Raw genomic sequence first — 15,639 nt, forward strand, 5'->3', positions numbered from 1 at the left:
TTGGGAATGTAAATTGGCCCACTGGGAGGCAAGCAGGACCTTTTTTCTGCCTGGTCTTTTTATGTTGACCAAAATTCCCAGTGTGATTGGAAGCCTTCTTTTGAGCTAAGGCGTTGATTTGCCAAAGCTATTATTAAATCAGGTATTTGGGGCAAGCGTTCAAGCTATTATTTTATTAGTTTATTATCTCCCCTTCTAATTCTGTTAGCAAGGGGCAGAACTCAGAGGTTTTAGAACTCAGAAGCTTCTAAACTGAGTAGAGTTTGGCCATGTTTACCAGCTTGTGGAAACTGACCAGCGGTGGCATCAGAGATGATTTTTAGGGAAAACCTAGATGGAATGTTAATGTGGTTCTGAGTTTCCCTGAGTGGAAATTTTCGGTTTTCTCTCAGTTCTTCTGATTTCCCCAAGGTCAAAATCCCAAATTGGTATCAGGATTACCCGTAATGCTTCTCTAACACTGGCTAATCTCTTTTTCTTTGGCAAAGCATAGAGATGCAAGAGCAGGTAGGGTTTGTTTTTTTTTTTTTTTAACATTGTGTTAATTACACTATTATTGTATATTGTTATGGATGCATTATTTATATTTCTGTGGTTACCTGCCATTAATTGCAAGTGATAACTGTAGTGAGAAGTTGTCTTTTGAGAGATAATCTGTGTCTTTTTAAGAAAAATGTTGCTTGAATCATAGTCCAAGTTGCAGAGGGAGGGATGTGGCAGCAATTACATGGGTGGCATGAGAAGACTGGTGTTGGGAACCACTGGGGGAGGGAAATGATTGAGAAATGCCATTGCCAAATGCCTCCTCCAGGGAGACGAGCTGCAGGCAGGCACACGAGGCATGGTGATGGCTTCCAGATGTAGAGTTGGATGCTGTATTGGAAGCAGGCTAGGACAGGCGAGGAAAGAACCCTTCTGTGGCTTGTAACATGGAGGACATCCAAGTTGCCTCTTCTCTCCAAAGTGGTGGTGTGGCAAAGCCCAGTTTTTCCTAAACTGATACTCTTCTTGCCAGAGAAGCTGTCTATTACCATACGCTTTCCCGTTTTAGGACTGATTCTCAATCTTAGTTGGTCATGGGTTGCTTTTGTCACCATGGCCTGATAAAAATGCTCTTCTGAAAAACATCTGTTTGGAAAGAATTCAGACTTTACACCCCCACAACATCATATTTTTTGTCAATTAACACGATTTATTCTTCTTTCCTCTTTCATCTCATCTTCCTCCATTTTTACGACAGCTGAGTCAGCAGACACTCTCTCGCTTTACTTTCACATTTGTGCCTATGAATTCTCCAAGTGGAGCTGCGTTAAGAATATTCTATTAGTTAACACGATGATAGTGTTAACAGACTGCCTGAGATTTTGTGAGCGCTCCGGTGGAGCTCATATTCCCTTTGAATGGGCACAGGAACACTGCCGCTCCAACTCCCGAATTGGAAATCAGGTTCATTTCCCACATGCAGTAGTTCAGGGATAACCCAGCCAGAGAGAAACCATCTTCGTTAATCAGTGCACTCACTCCAAGGGCAGCCAGGCAATTCTTTCCTGAGAAATCTGTTGATTATCAGTCTCTGACCCAGAACATTTCTGAGCATAAGTTCACATTATAACTTTATGATTTTCCTCCCTCCTGCTTTCTTTCTAACAGCCTCGCTTTTCTGTTTCATTTCCCCATCCTGACCATCGGAGTTGAAAGAGCCCCTTTTATGGAGTGGATGCTAAAGTGCTCTGTTAGGCAATATATTTATTACCTGGAGTGAAATGGCTTTTCACAGCCAGGCAACCTTCCTAAACTCCTTGCTGCCTCTACATTTAAGAAAATCACTCCTTGCATTGCGCTGAACAATGGCTCTGTGTCAACCAGTAAAGGAAGAGAGAGAGAAAGTGTGTGTGTGTGTGTGTGTGTGTCTGTTGGGGCAGGGAACCTTAATACAGCTAATGAGCACATTTCCGGTTTTCATTTTCTTCAGATGTTCAGTGGCTTACATATGTCTGCTACATGCAACTCTGTTCACTCAGTTTGGCATTACTAACTTTGGGTTGCCTTTGATGGAGGACATGTGTGTTCACTGTATCGAAGCTTCATTTGTGTTTATGCCTGAGATCCAATCTGGAATAGCTTTAGGAATGGATTGGGGAAGAAGAAATAGGGAAGAGTGTGTGTGTGTGTGTGTGTGTGTGTGTGCGCGCGTGCGCACGTGCACACACTACCATCTCCAGACACCTCTAAGAGAGATGCCAGGCTGTTAGATGGCCGCCTCCAAGAGGTACTCTGCTGAATGAGCTTTAGCAGGAAGATTCCCTTGTGTGACATGTGACTCTGGTGGGTCTGGTTGTGTCCCTTGCCACCAGCGAACCTGTCAGATATGGTGAGGTGGGTTTGCAGCCAACTCCATTCCACTTGCAGATCATTTATTTTACTTTCTCTCTCTTTTTCCCTCTGAGTTAAGATTTGAAAGTTGCATGTCCTAGGGAAGGGCAGGAAGATGACCCAGCACCGTTCTGTGGTTCCTCAGTGGTCATTTTTGGATGTTTGCTTTCATGTTGTTGTTCAGTCGCCGAGTTGTGTGCAATTCTTTGCAACCCCATGGACTGTAGGACACCAGGCTTCCCTATCCCTTACCATCTCCCAGAGTTTGCCCAAGTTCATGCACAGCTTGTTTTCATATATATTCACAATTTGAGAATGAATAAAAAGTATACGTTTGATTTAGGAAGACCCCTAATCTCTGGTTCTGCAGAACAGCTTTGTTAGATAAGATTGCACATTTTGTGAATGCTCCCTCTTTTCCCTGGAGATGGCACATTTGTGCCATTGTCAGTCACCACAGAGCTTGATGACCACTGGATGGAGATGTGACAACCACAGTGCCGAAGCAAGGGGTTAGTCAGCATGGGATGACAAATCTGAAAGCTGTTTTTTCTCTCCAACTATGATAAAAACACCCAGTGGAGGACAGCTTTTTTGTCCTTCTTAGTGGAAAGGTTTTCTACTCAAAAGGCAAAAGCAGTATTTCAACTCTTGTAAAATAGTTGGAAAATGCCATCTATGTCCTGAGACTATTGTGGCTTTGTGTTCTTCATTATTTGTATGGTTATGTGCAAACTGGAAACTCTTTACTATAATTAAGCAGTACTTTTATTTATATTGGAAAGTATGTAAATTATTTGCCTTCTGGCATTCCCTGCAGTACCCTTGGAAGAGTTACACTATCTCTTGCTTGCATAAAATTAAAGATTAGTATGACAACACTCGATGCTTTGGAGGTGGGATGAGATGCAGTTCCTCTGAGCTTAAGAGGAGATTTTCCAAAGGCTTTTATGGCTTGCAAGAAAATAAACAAGCAGATACAATACAGTATCATGTGAGCTGCTCAGTTGAATTTGACTCTTTGTAGTCCTGTGGATTGTAGCCTGCCATGCTCCTCTGTCCGTGGAATTCTCCAGTCAAGAATACTGGAATGGGTAGCTACCAGGGAATCTTCCCGACGCAGGATTCAAACCTGGGTCTCCTGCACTGCAGGCAGATTCTTTACCATCTGAGCCACCAAGGAAACAAGCAGATAGCATTCTCTATTGTTGTTTAGTTGCTCAGTCATGTCCCACTCTTTGTGACCCCGTGGACTATAACCCCCCAGGCTCTTTTTCCAATGGGATTTCCCAGGCAAGAATACTGGAGTGGGTTGCTATTTCCTTCTCCAGGGTCTCTTCCTAACTCAGGGATCCAACCTCCATCTCCAGCACTGCAGGCAAATTCTTTACTGCTGAGCCACTAGGGAAGCCCCAGCATCCTCTATAATATAGCTTTTCTGAGGAATGGCTACAGAACCTGTAGAGGTGACACTGTAGGACTGTGGACTTATTAGACTTTACTTTAGAGGTTGTCTTTCTAAGACAAATCATATGCCCCCCCAAATACTGGAGAGAACCATAAAATGGTATGTGTTTGAACTGGGGATGAGGGAAATAGGGATCTGGAGGAAGCTAAGTCAATACTTCACAGTTTTCAAAGATAAGATGATGTTATTGACTGGTGCCACCAGTTTTTTCCCACGAATGTAAGATATTGTCTTCTTTTTTTTTTGGTCCCAATAGCTCCCTCATCCATTGCTTTGGTCCAGGCTAAAGAAGTTACAAGATACAGTGTTGCTCTGGCTTGGCTGGAACCAGATCGGCCCAATGGGGTGATCTTGGAGTATGAAGTGAAGTATTATGAGAAGGTATTACTTGAATGAACAAGATTCTTCTCCTTTCTCCCTGCTACCCCTCCTCCTTTTTACCCTCCTTCCCTCTTCCTTCCTTCCTTCTTCTCTTTTTCTCTATAGCTTTTGGCCAGTTACAAATTCTGGAATACTAGCAAATCTCAAAGCCAAATGTATTTGGCTTTCCAGTCAAGTCCAATTGTGAATTTTATGCATTAAGTTGCTAGTCTTAAAAAATAGAAAAAATACATTATGTTCTAATATAACTATATTTTTTCTTTCTAGTCATGAAAGTCAAGATAGCTAACAAGGTCTAATCTATAAACCTTCTATCAGGGAGAGTGACTCATAAAAGTTGAAATAATGATCTGTTTAAGTAGATCACTGCTATTCAGAATCAAGGTGTGGATTTTGATGACTTTTAATAGAAAATCAGGGAAAGAAAATTACATTCTGCAGCCTCTTAAAGTTATAGAAAGACATTATTTTTACAAATAACTCATCTCTTAAAGGATAGAATTCTGAAGAGAGCTATCTGCATTCAAGGTTGTCGAGAAAATGAACAATTGTCTTCTCTTTCCTTTTTAAAGATAATCACTTATTGGCTTCCTTAATAAAAGCAGGAAAAGGACAGGGGTTTTCTTTCCCCCATTGAAACCAGATTATAACATTTTTGACATTTTCTAGATAGAAAATAGAAAAAAGAAAAGGGACCTTCTTACAGCTGTTATTTCTGTTAAATTGCAGGGTGTGGAGTGAGTAAAGCCACCAACCATCATCCAATGTTCTTTTCAAAAAAAAAAGATACGGGTAAAGATCTGGATATGGTCAATGTCAATAGCGATCATACCTGACCTTCACATTTCTTTCAACATCTAAGTTACAATAGTACTTGTAACGTTGAACCGAATATAGTGTTTAGAGTTCATCAATCTCCATTTACTTTCAGCCTCTGAGTGGACTGACTCAGCTGCTTTAATATTGTGTCTGGAGTAAGTGGAGGATTTATTTTGCCACCTTCCTTCATCTCATCCTCTTGTAATGTAGGATCAGAATGAACGAAGCTATCGAATCGTCAGGACGGCCGCCAGGAACACAGATATCAAAGGCCTGAACCCTCTGACTTCCTATGTTTTCCATGTCCGAGCCAGGACAGCAGCTGGCTATGGAGATTTCAGTGAGCCCCTGGAAGTCACAACCAACACAGGTAATGAGTTCTGAGATTCTAAAATAGGATTTTCCCATCCTATTCTGTTGAAATCTAAGAGACTGTACAAAATTTTCAGTTAGGCAAACATTTTGTTTCAGAAGCTATTGGTTAAAATTAGATAGCAAATATCTGTAATGTAGAACACCTCTTGGTATTTAGAAAAGACCATTTTTCATACTAGTATCTGATCTGTTTTTTCACATGATTGAGAAATATCTTATTTTTCTCTTGTGCTAAGCCTTCTATAAACTGTGAAAAACAGGATTGCCAAACTGACTAATTGACACTTGCATAACTATCTTACATTAAGCTGGGGAGTTTTCTCCCTGGGAAGATTAGAGAAGGCACCAAGTTTTTTTTTTTTTTTCCTCTCCTGTTTATTTTTAGGAATCTGTTCAAAACAAGTCAGATCATTTTTTTTTTATTATTATTCTTTTAAGGCCCTCTAGACAACTACATCAATCTTTCAACATTGTGAGTTGTACCAACTGGATGATTGAATCAAAATGTTAATAGAGGGCATCTACCTATGAATAAGCAATTTACATAAGATAACTCCCCTTCATAATTAACAAACCAAAACTGAGCCTAGTAGATAAGAAGCTGCTGGGACAGAATTCTCTACACCAGTTCTAAAAAATGATTTTATTCACAAATTATTAAATAAAATAAGAATAAAAAAGAGAAAATTCAGAAAGAAATCTGAAGAGGTTTGACATCCTTTGAGATTAGCCTAGAAGGCTTCAAGGAGGAAGTGGCTTTTGAGATGGGCAATAATAGGCAGGTTTTTTACTAGTTGGGGTATGTGTAGGGGGAGAGAGAATCATTCTAAAATACTTGTCCTTTTGGAAATTTCCAACTGTCTTTCTCACTAAGGAATTCATCAGATCCTTGAGTTAGAGTTTAGGCTGAGAGTAGAAAGGAAAAGAAGAAAAGGGAATGAGTGGAAATATTTATCATAGGATTTCATAAGAGTTTTCTGGTTGAAGTTTTTCATACAATTATAAAAAGAGTATTTTTGTCTCATTAAGGATGTCTTAGAAAGAAAATGCTGTTGCCTGAATACTTCATGAAGAGCAGAGTAGGCCGTGAGCCTCTCAAATAGCTTCAGAGACTCGAAACTTATGACACTAAGTTCTAACTCTTAGGACCTCACCCAAGGTGATGCTTGTGTAACTGTCTTTGCCAGTGCCTTCCAGGATCATCGGAGACGGGGCCAACTCCACTGTCCTGCTGGTCTCCGTCTCGGGCAGCGTGGTGCTGGTGGTTATTCTCATCGCAGCTTTTGTCATCAGCAGAAGGTAAGCACCAAAGCCACTCACCGCCCCCACCCCCTTCCCAGTTTTTCTGAGGGAGCTTTTTGTCTCCTCCACACAAAGCTGAGGCTTTTGATTAGCATCGTAAACACTGCATTTGCATCGCCAGCTTGCTCGCTCCTCTTTGCTTTGATCTCCCTACACCCCTGCTGGAGCTGTGGGCTGGACCCTGGTGGCAGCTCTCACTGCAGAGAGTCCTAGAAAGACCCAGCTAATTCCAGGGAACCAAGCTGAAAGCAGGCCATTGGGAGCTTTCTAGATTCTCTAGGCTGTAAAGGTGTTATATTTATACCTCTCTTAAGCCTGGACTGATGGCCAAAGGCCAAAATAAAACATAGAAAAACTTGGACCTCAACTTTGAGTTCTGCCATCTGTCACCTGTGTTACTTCACCTCTCTGAGGCTTTGTTTCCTTTTTGTGAAGTAGGGATAATAAAATACCTTTCTCTAAGAGCTATTGACAGGAGAGTTTTGATAGGCAAAAATAGATAATCCAGCACACAAGTGCTGGTTTAACAAGATACTGGTTCGTGATAACAGTAACCAAAGCAAGAAAGCAGGTACTATGCTCCATCTTCCCTTCAGGAAAGCCAGTGACTTTTCCAGAGAGTACCCTTTGAGTACTTTGTGAGCATGGCATTGTTCTTGGAAAAGGATCTAAAACAGCAATCACTTATTCTATGAGAGTTTGCAGTCTAACTTGGTACTTGAAAAACAATCTAGAAAAGAGAACAAGAACGAGTTTGACAGCATATTGTTTTTTGACCCAGTTTTTCTTATCTTGTCGTCATCTCCACCTACTTTTGACACTGCCTGGAGCCTCCAGAAGAATGGGAGGGGTTTGGGGGGGCAGCTGCCCGTCTTCAGTTGTGTCCACATCTAGGCCTTCTTTGTCTCACGCATGGGTGTCTTCCCCTTCTCCAACCTTCACCCTCCCTATGCCATCAACTGTTTTATAAGGTGGGGCTTTTAAGAAGAAACGTAGGCCCCAGGATTTCAAAATGATCATTTCATGTTACAGAAAAGGAAACTGATGCTCAGAAAACTGCAGTCCTTGTCCAGAATCACCCTGTTGCTTTAGCAGTAGATCTGTTACTGGACCAGCACAGCCATGCTTGGCCTCAGGCCACTGTCTGTTGGCACTGTCTCTTTCTGCCTCTTTGGTCGGTCAGCTCATTGATATCAGAGCACTGCCTCTGGCTATTTCCACTGGCCTGGGCCAGCCACCATGATTTTCTCACACTTTGTGGTACATTAGAATTAGGACGATGACCATACATCTTCGTTTGCCTGGGTGGTTTGAGTTGTCACGCGTATTTATTAATATCATGCATCTATTCTCACTCTCCAGAATGTCCTGGAATATAGAGCTCAATCATCCTCACTCTCACATAGTGTAGAAAAGCTCCTTATTGAGTGTGGGCACCTGCATTTGTCATTATGTTTGTTCTTTCTGATGCAAAGTCTGTTGGAGGACAGCACTGAATTTTGTCTTGAAGAAGTTAAATGGGCCACATTCAGTCCTATTGCCGTCATACACTACACACATACAGACATACATCTAGACATGCCCACTGCCCTCTATACAATAGTACACCTTAGACTTTGGAAACTTTACCTTAGCCTGAACAGAATCTGAATTCCCAGAGTTCTTTCCTCCCCATCCTTTTGGTTTTGTAAGTCAGTCAAGACAGACCTCTTTCTTGTCCATTGCCATTTGACTTTGTACATGCCGGGCTCATAAACACATGAAAACTACATACCTTAGTCTATATCCATCTGACAGCAGGACCGATAGAGCAGGATGAGGAGTATGTAGAAAGTACATCGGCGTTTGCTTTTGGTATTATATATTTCTGCGTTTGAAATTTTTACAGTGTATAAAAACTTCTGTCCTTGGAAAATAAAGATGTTGAGTGGGTTGCCATTCCCTTCTCCAGGGAATCTTCCTGACCCAGGGATTGAATCTGGGTCTCTAGCATTGCAGGCAGATTCTTTACTGGTTAAGCTACCAGGGAAGCCCTTTTACTTTCATTACATACTTCTATATTTGAAGTTTTTACATTGTATATAAACTACTTGTATCATTGGAAAATAAAGACATTTAAAAGTCTAAAGGAGGAATAAAATCATTCGTTACCGCCACCTCAAAAAAATACTTAACTGAAATTCAGCACCCCAGAATGCTCAGAACCGTTTGAGATAACACTTGTTTATAGAAAGTAGGAAGGGAATGACAGAGGATGAGATGGTTGGATAGCATCACCGAATCAATGGACATGAGTTTGAGCAAATCCCAGGAGATAGTGAAGGACAGAGAAGCCTGGCGTGCTGCAGTCCATGGGGTGGCAGAGTCAGACATGACTGAGCAACTGAACAACAGGTCTCATCTTGAGTCTTAACCAAGATTTTGGATGGGAGAATTCTCTAGTTGTAGTCTAGATTTCCTTTAGCATGACTTTCTTTGTTTTTTGCATTTTAAGTTGCCCTAAAGACAGCAGTCAGACAGGAGTAATTAGAAATAGTTCACCTCGTTATAAGTGTGTTTTTTTCGCCATGTTCTTCTTTGACAAAAAAAGAAAAAGGAAAAGCAGATGAAAATGTAATTCAGGAAGACAAGTTTATTAAAATCTCTAGCTATAGAAAATAGCATCACAAGCTTGATGACTTAATTTCCTTTCTGCTTTTATTGAACACTTTATTATTTAAGGCAGGATTGATCGAATTTCCAATTATGAGTCCCCACCTTAGAGAATTGAGCCTGTCAAGTTACCCAGCCATGATTCCTGTACCTTCTTCCCCATTAAAAAAAAATAAGTCACTTCCCAAGGCTGATAAACACTGCTTGGTGATTGGTCCTCAATGGATCACTTTTTAGAAAATGAAATGTCAACCCTTTGGCCTCCTATTGATTCTTCTTTAGTGTCAGACATAAAGCTGTCAAGGAAAGGCTGCCTGGAGCCAGGTAGCTGACAGGCTTTGCAGTGGCCGGTGCACACTCAGCTGATTCTTCTCTGCATGCAGGATGTGTGTTCTGTCATCATGATCGTAGATGTTTGAATGGAATAAAATCAGGTGAGGAGAAGGGAGACAGGTATAGTGTAGACCAAAATCTGGTCCATGCTTTTAGTGAGAGTACAAATGAAAGATGGTAAATGGTATGCCTAAAACCCATGCTGCAGTCAGCCATCTGGGAAAGGAACAGATAAAACACCCTTGCCTGGAAAAGGATGGGGCTGCTTCTTGCCTCCTAGAGCCACAGACGCAAAGTGAAAGTGTCAGTTGATCTGACACTTTGTGATCCCATGGACTGTAGCTTGCCAGAATACTCTGTTCATGGAATTCTCCAGGCAAGAACACTGGAGTGGGTAGCCATTCCCTTCTCCAGGGGATCTTCCCGACCCAGGGATATTTCGAACCTGGGTCTCCTACGTTGCGGACAGATTCTTTACCATCTGAGCCACCAGGGAAGCCCTGGATGGTTGATAGCAATTTGGATGCAAGAGATGTTCCTGCTGATAAGGTGACTCCCGATACCCTCATGTCTCCTATGATGACAGGGGAGGTATTTTTTAAAAAGTTGTAAATGAGCAGAGACCCACACAGTGACAAAAATTTTAGTCCTTATGATTATCTCAAAGAAAAATGCTAGTTTGTTATTAAAAAAAAAAAAATGTCCTCAGGCTCACAGCCAGTGTCTTGCTAGGTTTTTTGTTTTTTTTTTTCTATATGATAACAATTGTTTTTTATTTCACTGTATTTACTTTATACTGAGAAGCCTGAACTTTAGGCAAATCAGAATTAATCTCTAATTTCTCCAATGAGAAGATCCACTTTTTCCTTTTGACCAACTTGGAAATGTAAACATTTGGGGATCTCAGTGAAAGCATCAGACTTCAAAGTTTATAAATTTTATTTATTTAAAGTGCTATACGGAATACATTGACTTAGACATATTATATGTTTTTACCATCCACATTATGTTGAGGAAATTAACTTACATTTTTTATAAGCATCTTTGATCAGTGTCTTCCTGTGTCACTTATCATATAAGTTATAATTTAAGGATTCTGTCAGCTTTTCAGAGCATGTAATTATATCTACCATCTGGGGTTGTTAAAGGTGCAGCATTTCTTATATCTATGTGATGTTGTCCCTGGAAATCTTCTCCTAGACCGCATATGTACATTCCATTGGCAACATGGCACCATTTCTTTATACTCCTGTAGGTGTACATTTGTGATTGCCACAGTTTAACTGCTTTATTGCTTTTAAAAACTGATTTTTGACTGTTGGCAATGATGTCATAAAATGCAATGATAAGGTCATAACCTCAGGACTAATGATCCTAGTGACTGTGTTAAATTCCTCTGACAACTCCCCCACACCCAGACCCTTTTGTGTTAATGACTTCATCAGTTTACCTCCAGAAGCGTCCTGAATAGTATTAATTCAGGTTGCTTTAGGCTAGTGTGTCTTCTCCAAATAGTATTTTATTGTTTAGTATGTATGAGAAACACTTTTAAGAAAGGACTAGAATGCAAGACGAGCCCTTCTTTTCTAAAGGACAGTTTGGTGATCAGAGACAAGTATTGCCTGATAACCAGCCATAGGTGGGTTTTATACTGATCTGATCGTTGCTAGTGCTGCTGGGTTTCTAGTTATGTTAGGGTTATAAAGTACCCTTCTTACCTGAATTAAAGAAAAAATAGTGAGTTTTTTTTTTTTTTTTTTGGTTGCCCTGGGTCTTCGTTGCTGTGCACACTTTCTTGAGGTACCGAGTGGGGGCCACCTTTAGTTGCGGTGCTCGGGCGTCTCCTTGCGCTGGTGTCTCTTGCTGCAGCAAATGGGCTCTCGGCTCAGAGGCTTCAGTAGTTGCTGGATGTGGGCTCCATAGCTGCGGCGCACAGGCTTCATTGCTCCCAAACATGTGAGATCTTCCCAGACCAGGGACGGAACCTGGGTCCCCTGCATTGGCAGGCGGATTCTTATCCTATGTACCACCAGGGAAGTTTAGTAGTGAATTGATGTTAAAAAAAAAAAAATGAAATGGCCGTGGCACAATTTGTAAAGCAGGGACACGGATGGCTCAGGGAAGGAAATTGCTGGCATCTTGTATATTAAGAATTTGAGGCCTGGAGAAGAGGTTAAACAGTTAACTACAGAAGGTCACACAGCTAGTTAGTTAGTTGCTTGATCAGAACAGGAGTCCATCTCTCCTGACTTGCAATATTGGGTCTAGATAGATTATGCTAATGTCTTCTGAACTGGAAAATGGACATACATCAAATGCTAATGTTGACAGTTGTAGTGAACCAGAGCTTCAGGAGTCTCCTTCATGATGTGATGTTGGTACATTTGTGTTCTGTGATTTAATGTGCTTCTAATGCATGCTACTAAGAAGTCAGACTTTGCAAGTTGGTGTTGTCTTCTGAAGGTTACAGTTTTCCACTTTGGAGCTGAAACTCTTTTCATAATGCTAAAACAGTTACCATTCAGTCTCTATCTATCTCTCCTGGTGTCCTAATTGGAATATTATGATCACATAAGAATGAATACACTTAAATGTTAGCCTAAATTGGCTCTGATGAAGTCATGTAAATTTCTACAATTAGAGGGCAGATGGTACTGCGGGAACATTTCTAAACAACTTGTGTGCAATCGTACGGTTCACTTCCACCCATTTCAAAATGTTGCTTGTGAAGAGCATTTAGCCATCATTTGGTGCAGGAACAATGACAGCTTAAGGAAGGGGAAAAAGAAGGATGACTTCGATGAATCTTCGTGGGTGATGCCATTAAACGCTGGAAAGGGTCCTCCTGGAGCCATGCTAGTTATTACATTGCTTTATCTTCTTTAATTTGCACTTTAGCTGAATAAATTACTTACCTTTTGCTAATTAGTTTTGGAACAGTGAACCCCATCAGTCAAATCTGTCGACTTGATCAAGGAAGTCAGTATTTCCATAAAAGTGGGGTGTATACTGGGTCCTGCCACACTTCCCTCCACTATTTTGTTGGTTTTATCAGATAGTCAAGGTGCCAGGAGCAACGTGTTGGTTGGGGGTGCAGCACCAGCGGCCCCTGCTGTTCCTGGACATTCTCTGTTAATACCCCAGTTCCGGGGGGCTTATTCACAGCTTTCAAAGTTTCACCTGCAGACAAGTCCCTTTAACTTAGTTGAAAGGTTGAATATTTCCTTCTGGAGCATTTACTCACAAACCACTCCCCTCTTTCCCAATTTTTTTTTTTGTTGTTGTTTTGTTTTTTTAATCAGCTTGCCCACATCTCAATAATTAGAAAGTCTTCCACAAAGATTCCCTTCTGTCATTCAGGTGATCTGCCTCAGATGTCAATTTCGCACCCTTTTAGATGGCGTGGTTTCCTGCAGGCTGGCTGACTCAGTGATAAGCTCCAGTGGGCTTTCTTTCTCTGGACAATAACGGACACATTGTCCTACCCTGAACCAAAGGAGAAAGGGTCATCAGGTGACAAAGGGAGAGCAGGACTCAGGCTTTTTAGTTTTCAAGGTATTATTAAGTAGCTAATAGGCTACAATTAGCCTTTGAACAGTAATCCTTGTGTTTCTTTGTCAGCATTCCTTGTACTCCGCTAGAGACTTTTCCAAGTAACACTCCAAGTAAAGTTTCTTTAAAAATACACCTTCTCTTCTAATTTACTTCCTCCTTCTATGTTTAGAAGTATGAGGAAGGGATGGGCAGGTGAACCTTATAATGAATGATTCTTGCCATTTTGCGTTTCCTCTGGCTTTGCACAGATTTCATGAATGTGTTGATGGAAATCAGCACTCCTAGGCTTCTTGAGACTGTTCTTTCTTCTGGTATCTATCAGGGTTTTTGAGTAACTCACTGACAATTTAAAGTTGGGACAAAAGCTTCCTTGCACAAGGCTTTTTTTTTTTTTTTTTTCTTTTTCTTTAAAGTAAAGAAATTCAGATCAGTATTCTTGATCTAAAGTGGTTTAAAAGATATACTTGTAATTTTAGATAATGCTTTTAGGAGCTCTGATAAGATACAATCTCCTGGGCTGGCAGGGCCCTATCACACCCTTGGGACCTAGCCACGCGTTTCCTTGACATAAAATGTTGTTTTCATAGTCCCTGACCTAACACGCTTGTATTTCCTTTAAAAGGAGAGGAAAGGGGGGAGGCTTGGAGGGAACTATATCTTTCATACAAGCGTCTGATTTCAGGTTATTTAAACCTGTTTAGCTTCTTTGATGAAGCAGTGGCTTTTGAGAACAAGTGAAATCCAATTTAAGTGGATTTACTGATATAAAATGTGCTATTACTTATAATTAACTCTCGCCAGATATCATCATGTAACTTCATCTCCACTATGAGAGGCAGTGAGCTGGATGTGGCAGACACACTCCTATATTTGCTGGAGAGTCATGGGTGAATGACGTGCCCCTCTGCCTCCGTCATTTTCGTCTGTACAGTGGAACTGAGCGTGTGTCTGTCTGCCAGACTGCTTTCATAGGATTGTTGAGAAGATGTGATGAAATAATAGATGTGAAGGTTCTTTTAAAGGTTAAATGCAAAGTGAAAATGCAAGCTGTTATTTAAGACTGAAGGACTTGCCTTCGAAGTGAACTGAGGTCTGTGTTTACTAAGCTGGTCCCTGCTTTGCAAACAGTTAGGGGAGGAGATAATATGTGTAATGAGAGCAGTTTGAAAAGTTAAATGCAATGTAAAAAGGCAAGGTATTATTATTTGCAAGGGAATTATACACACGGAGAAACATCTGTAGGCTCCAAGGCTCTGATTGCAGAGCTGGTTCCTGCATTGCTGACAATTTAGAGAGGAATGTGCGTGAGGAGCTGGGATACGTGACTGTGATTGGGCTGCTCTCTGGTCTGCGTGGCCCCCTTTCTTCCATGAGCATCTCGCCCTTCGCAGCTTGTTCAAAGTGCAGGGTTTCAGGTTATCGAATTCAGGCAGGACCACACTGCTTCGACCCTCCGTGGCCATCAGGGAATCCTCTGTCACCACAGAGCTTCCGTTTCCACATATGTAAGAGTCTTGACTGACCTCATCTTTAAAGCCCTAAGAAAATTACAAGATAATTATAAACTACAATGTAAACTTGACATTTTTGGCTGAAACATAAATGCACATATTTTATTCACTAATGTGGTCTCATTTCCCAACTTTAGAGAGCTCTAATATCAACTGAGTTGATTTTCCAGTTTATTTAATATATATACCTGCAGTCACGGGGCTTCCCAGGTGGCCTTAGTGATAAAGGACCCACTGGCCAATGCAGGAGGCCTAAGAGATGTGGGTTCAATCCCAGAGTCGAGAGGATCCCCTGGAGGAGAGCATGGCAACCCATTCCAGTATTCTTGCCTGGAAAATCCCATGGACAGAGGAGCCTGACGGGCTACAATCCATAGGGTTGCAAAGAGTTGGACAGGACTAAAAAACTTAGCATGCACACGCCTGCATACGTGGACACATACATGTACATGTGTACATGTGTAACGTATCAAGATTACTGATTAAAGATTTATATATACTCAAGGTTTCTTTTTCCCAAGACTTTTTATAACCAAGTCGGATATCACTCCTATGGGACCTTGAGAGTAGAATGCCAACTGTAGGACCATACACTGTTTTTTAGAAAAAAGAATTAGCTACAAATGGAAACTTATTTTTACTCTTGCAGTATTTTCTACAAACTCTTAAGGAATATAATCCAGTATGAAGCACATATTTACCTTTTAAACTGTCATTAATAATTTTGGAATTTGTATGCAGCAATTGAAGCCAATAACCACAAAACTATTGTTTTAAGGATATCATGTAACATGATAATAAGGTTTTTTTCTTTTTCTTTTCTTTTGTAGTAGTGGTTATTGTGGTGAAAGCAACAGGGTGAAAGCAACA

At 40.9% G+C, this 15,639-nt stretch overlaps 1 protein-coding gene across 2 annotated transcripts in view; it reads left to right on the plus strand.

Moving 5' to 3' along the window:
- The window catches only part of EPHA4 (EPH receptor A4), a 157,058-nt gene that overhangs the window by 114,850 nt on the left and 26,569 nt on the right, over positions 1 to 15,639 (plus strand). For both annotated transcript variants that reach the window (XM_061148647.1, XM_061148648.1), the window contains exons 6-8: positions 4,098 to 4,222; positions 5,252 to 5,411; positions 6,604 to 6,715. In XM_061148647.1, coding sequence (XP_061004630.1) covers positions 4,098 to 4,222; positions 5,252 to 5,411; positions 6,604 to 6,715 — 397 coding nt within the window. The remainder of the gene's footprint in view (positions 1 to 4,097; positions 4,223 to 5,251; positions 5,412 to 6,603; positions 6,716 to 15,639) is intronic.

The sequence above is a fragment of the Dama dama genome, chromosome 8 (genome assembly GCF_033118175.1).
Source record: "Dama dama isolate Ldn47 chromosome 8, ASM3311817v1, whole genome shotgun sequence".
NCBI lineage: Eukaryota > Metazoa > Chordata > Mammalia > Artiodactyla > Cervidae > Dama > Dama dama.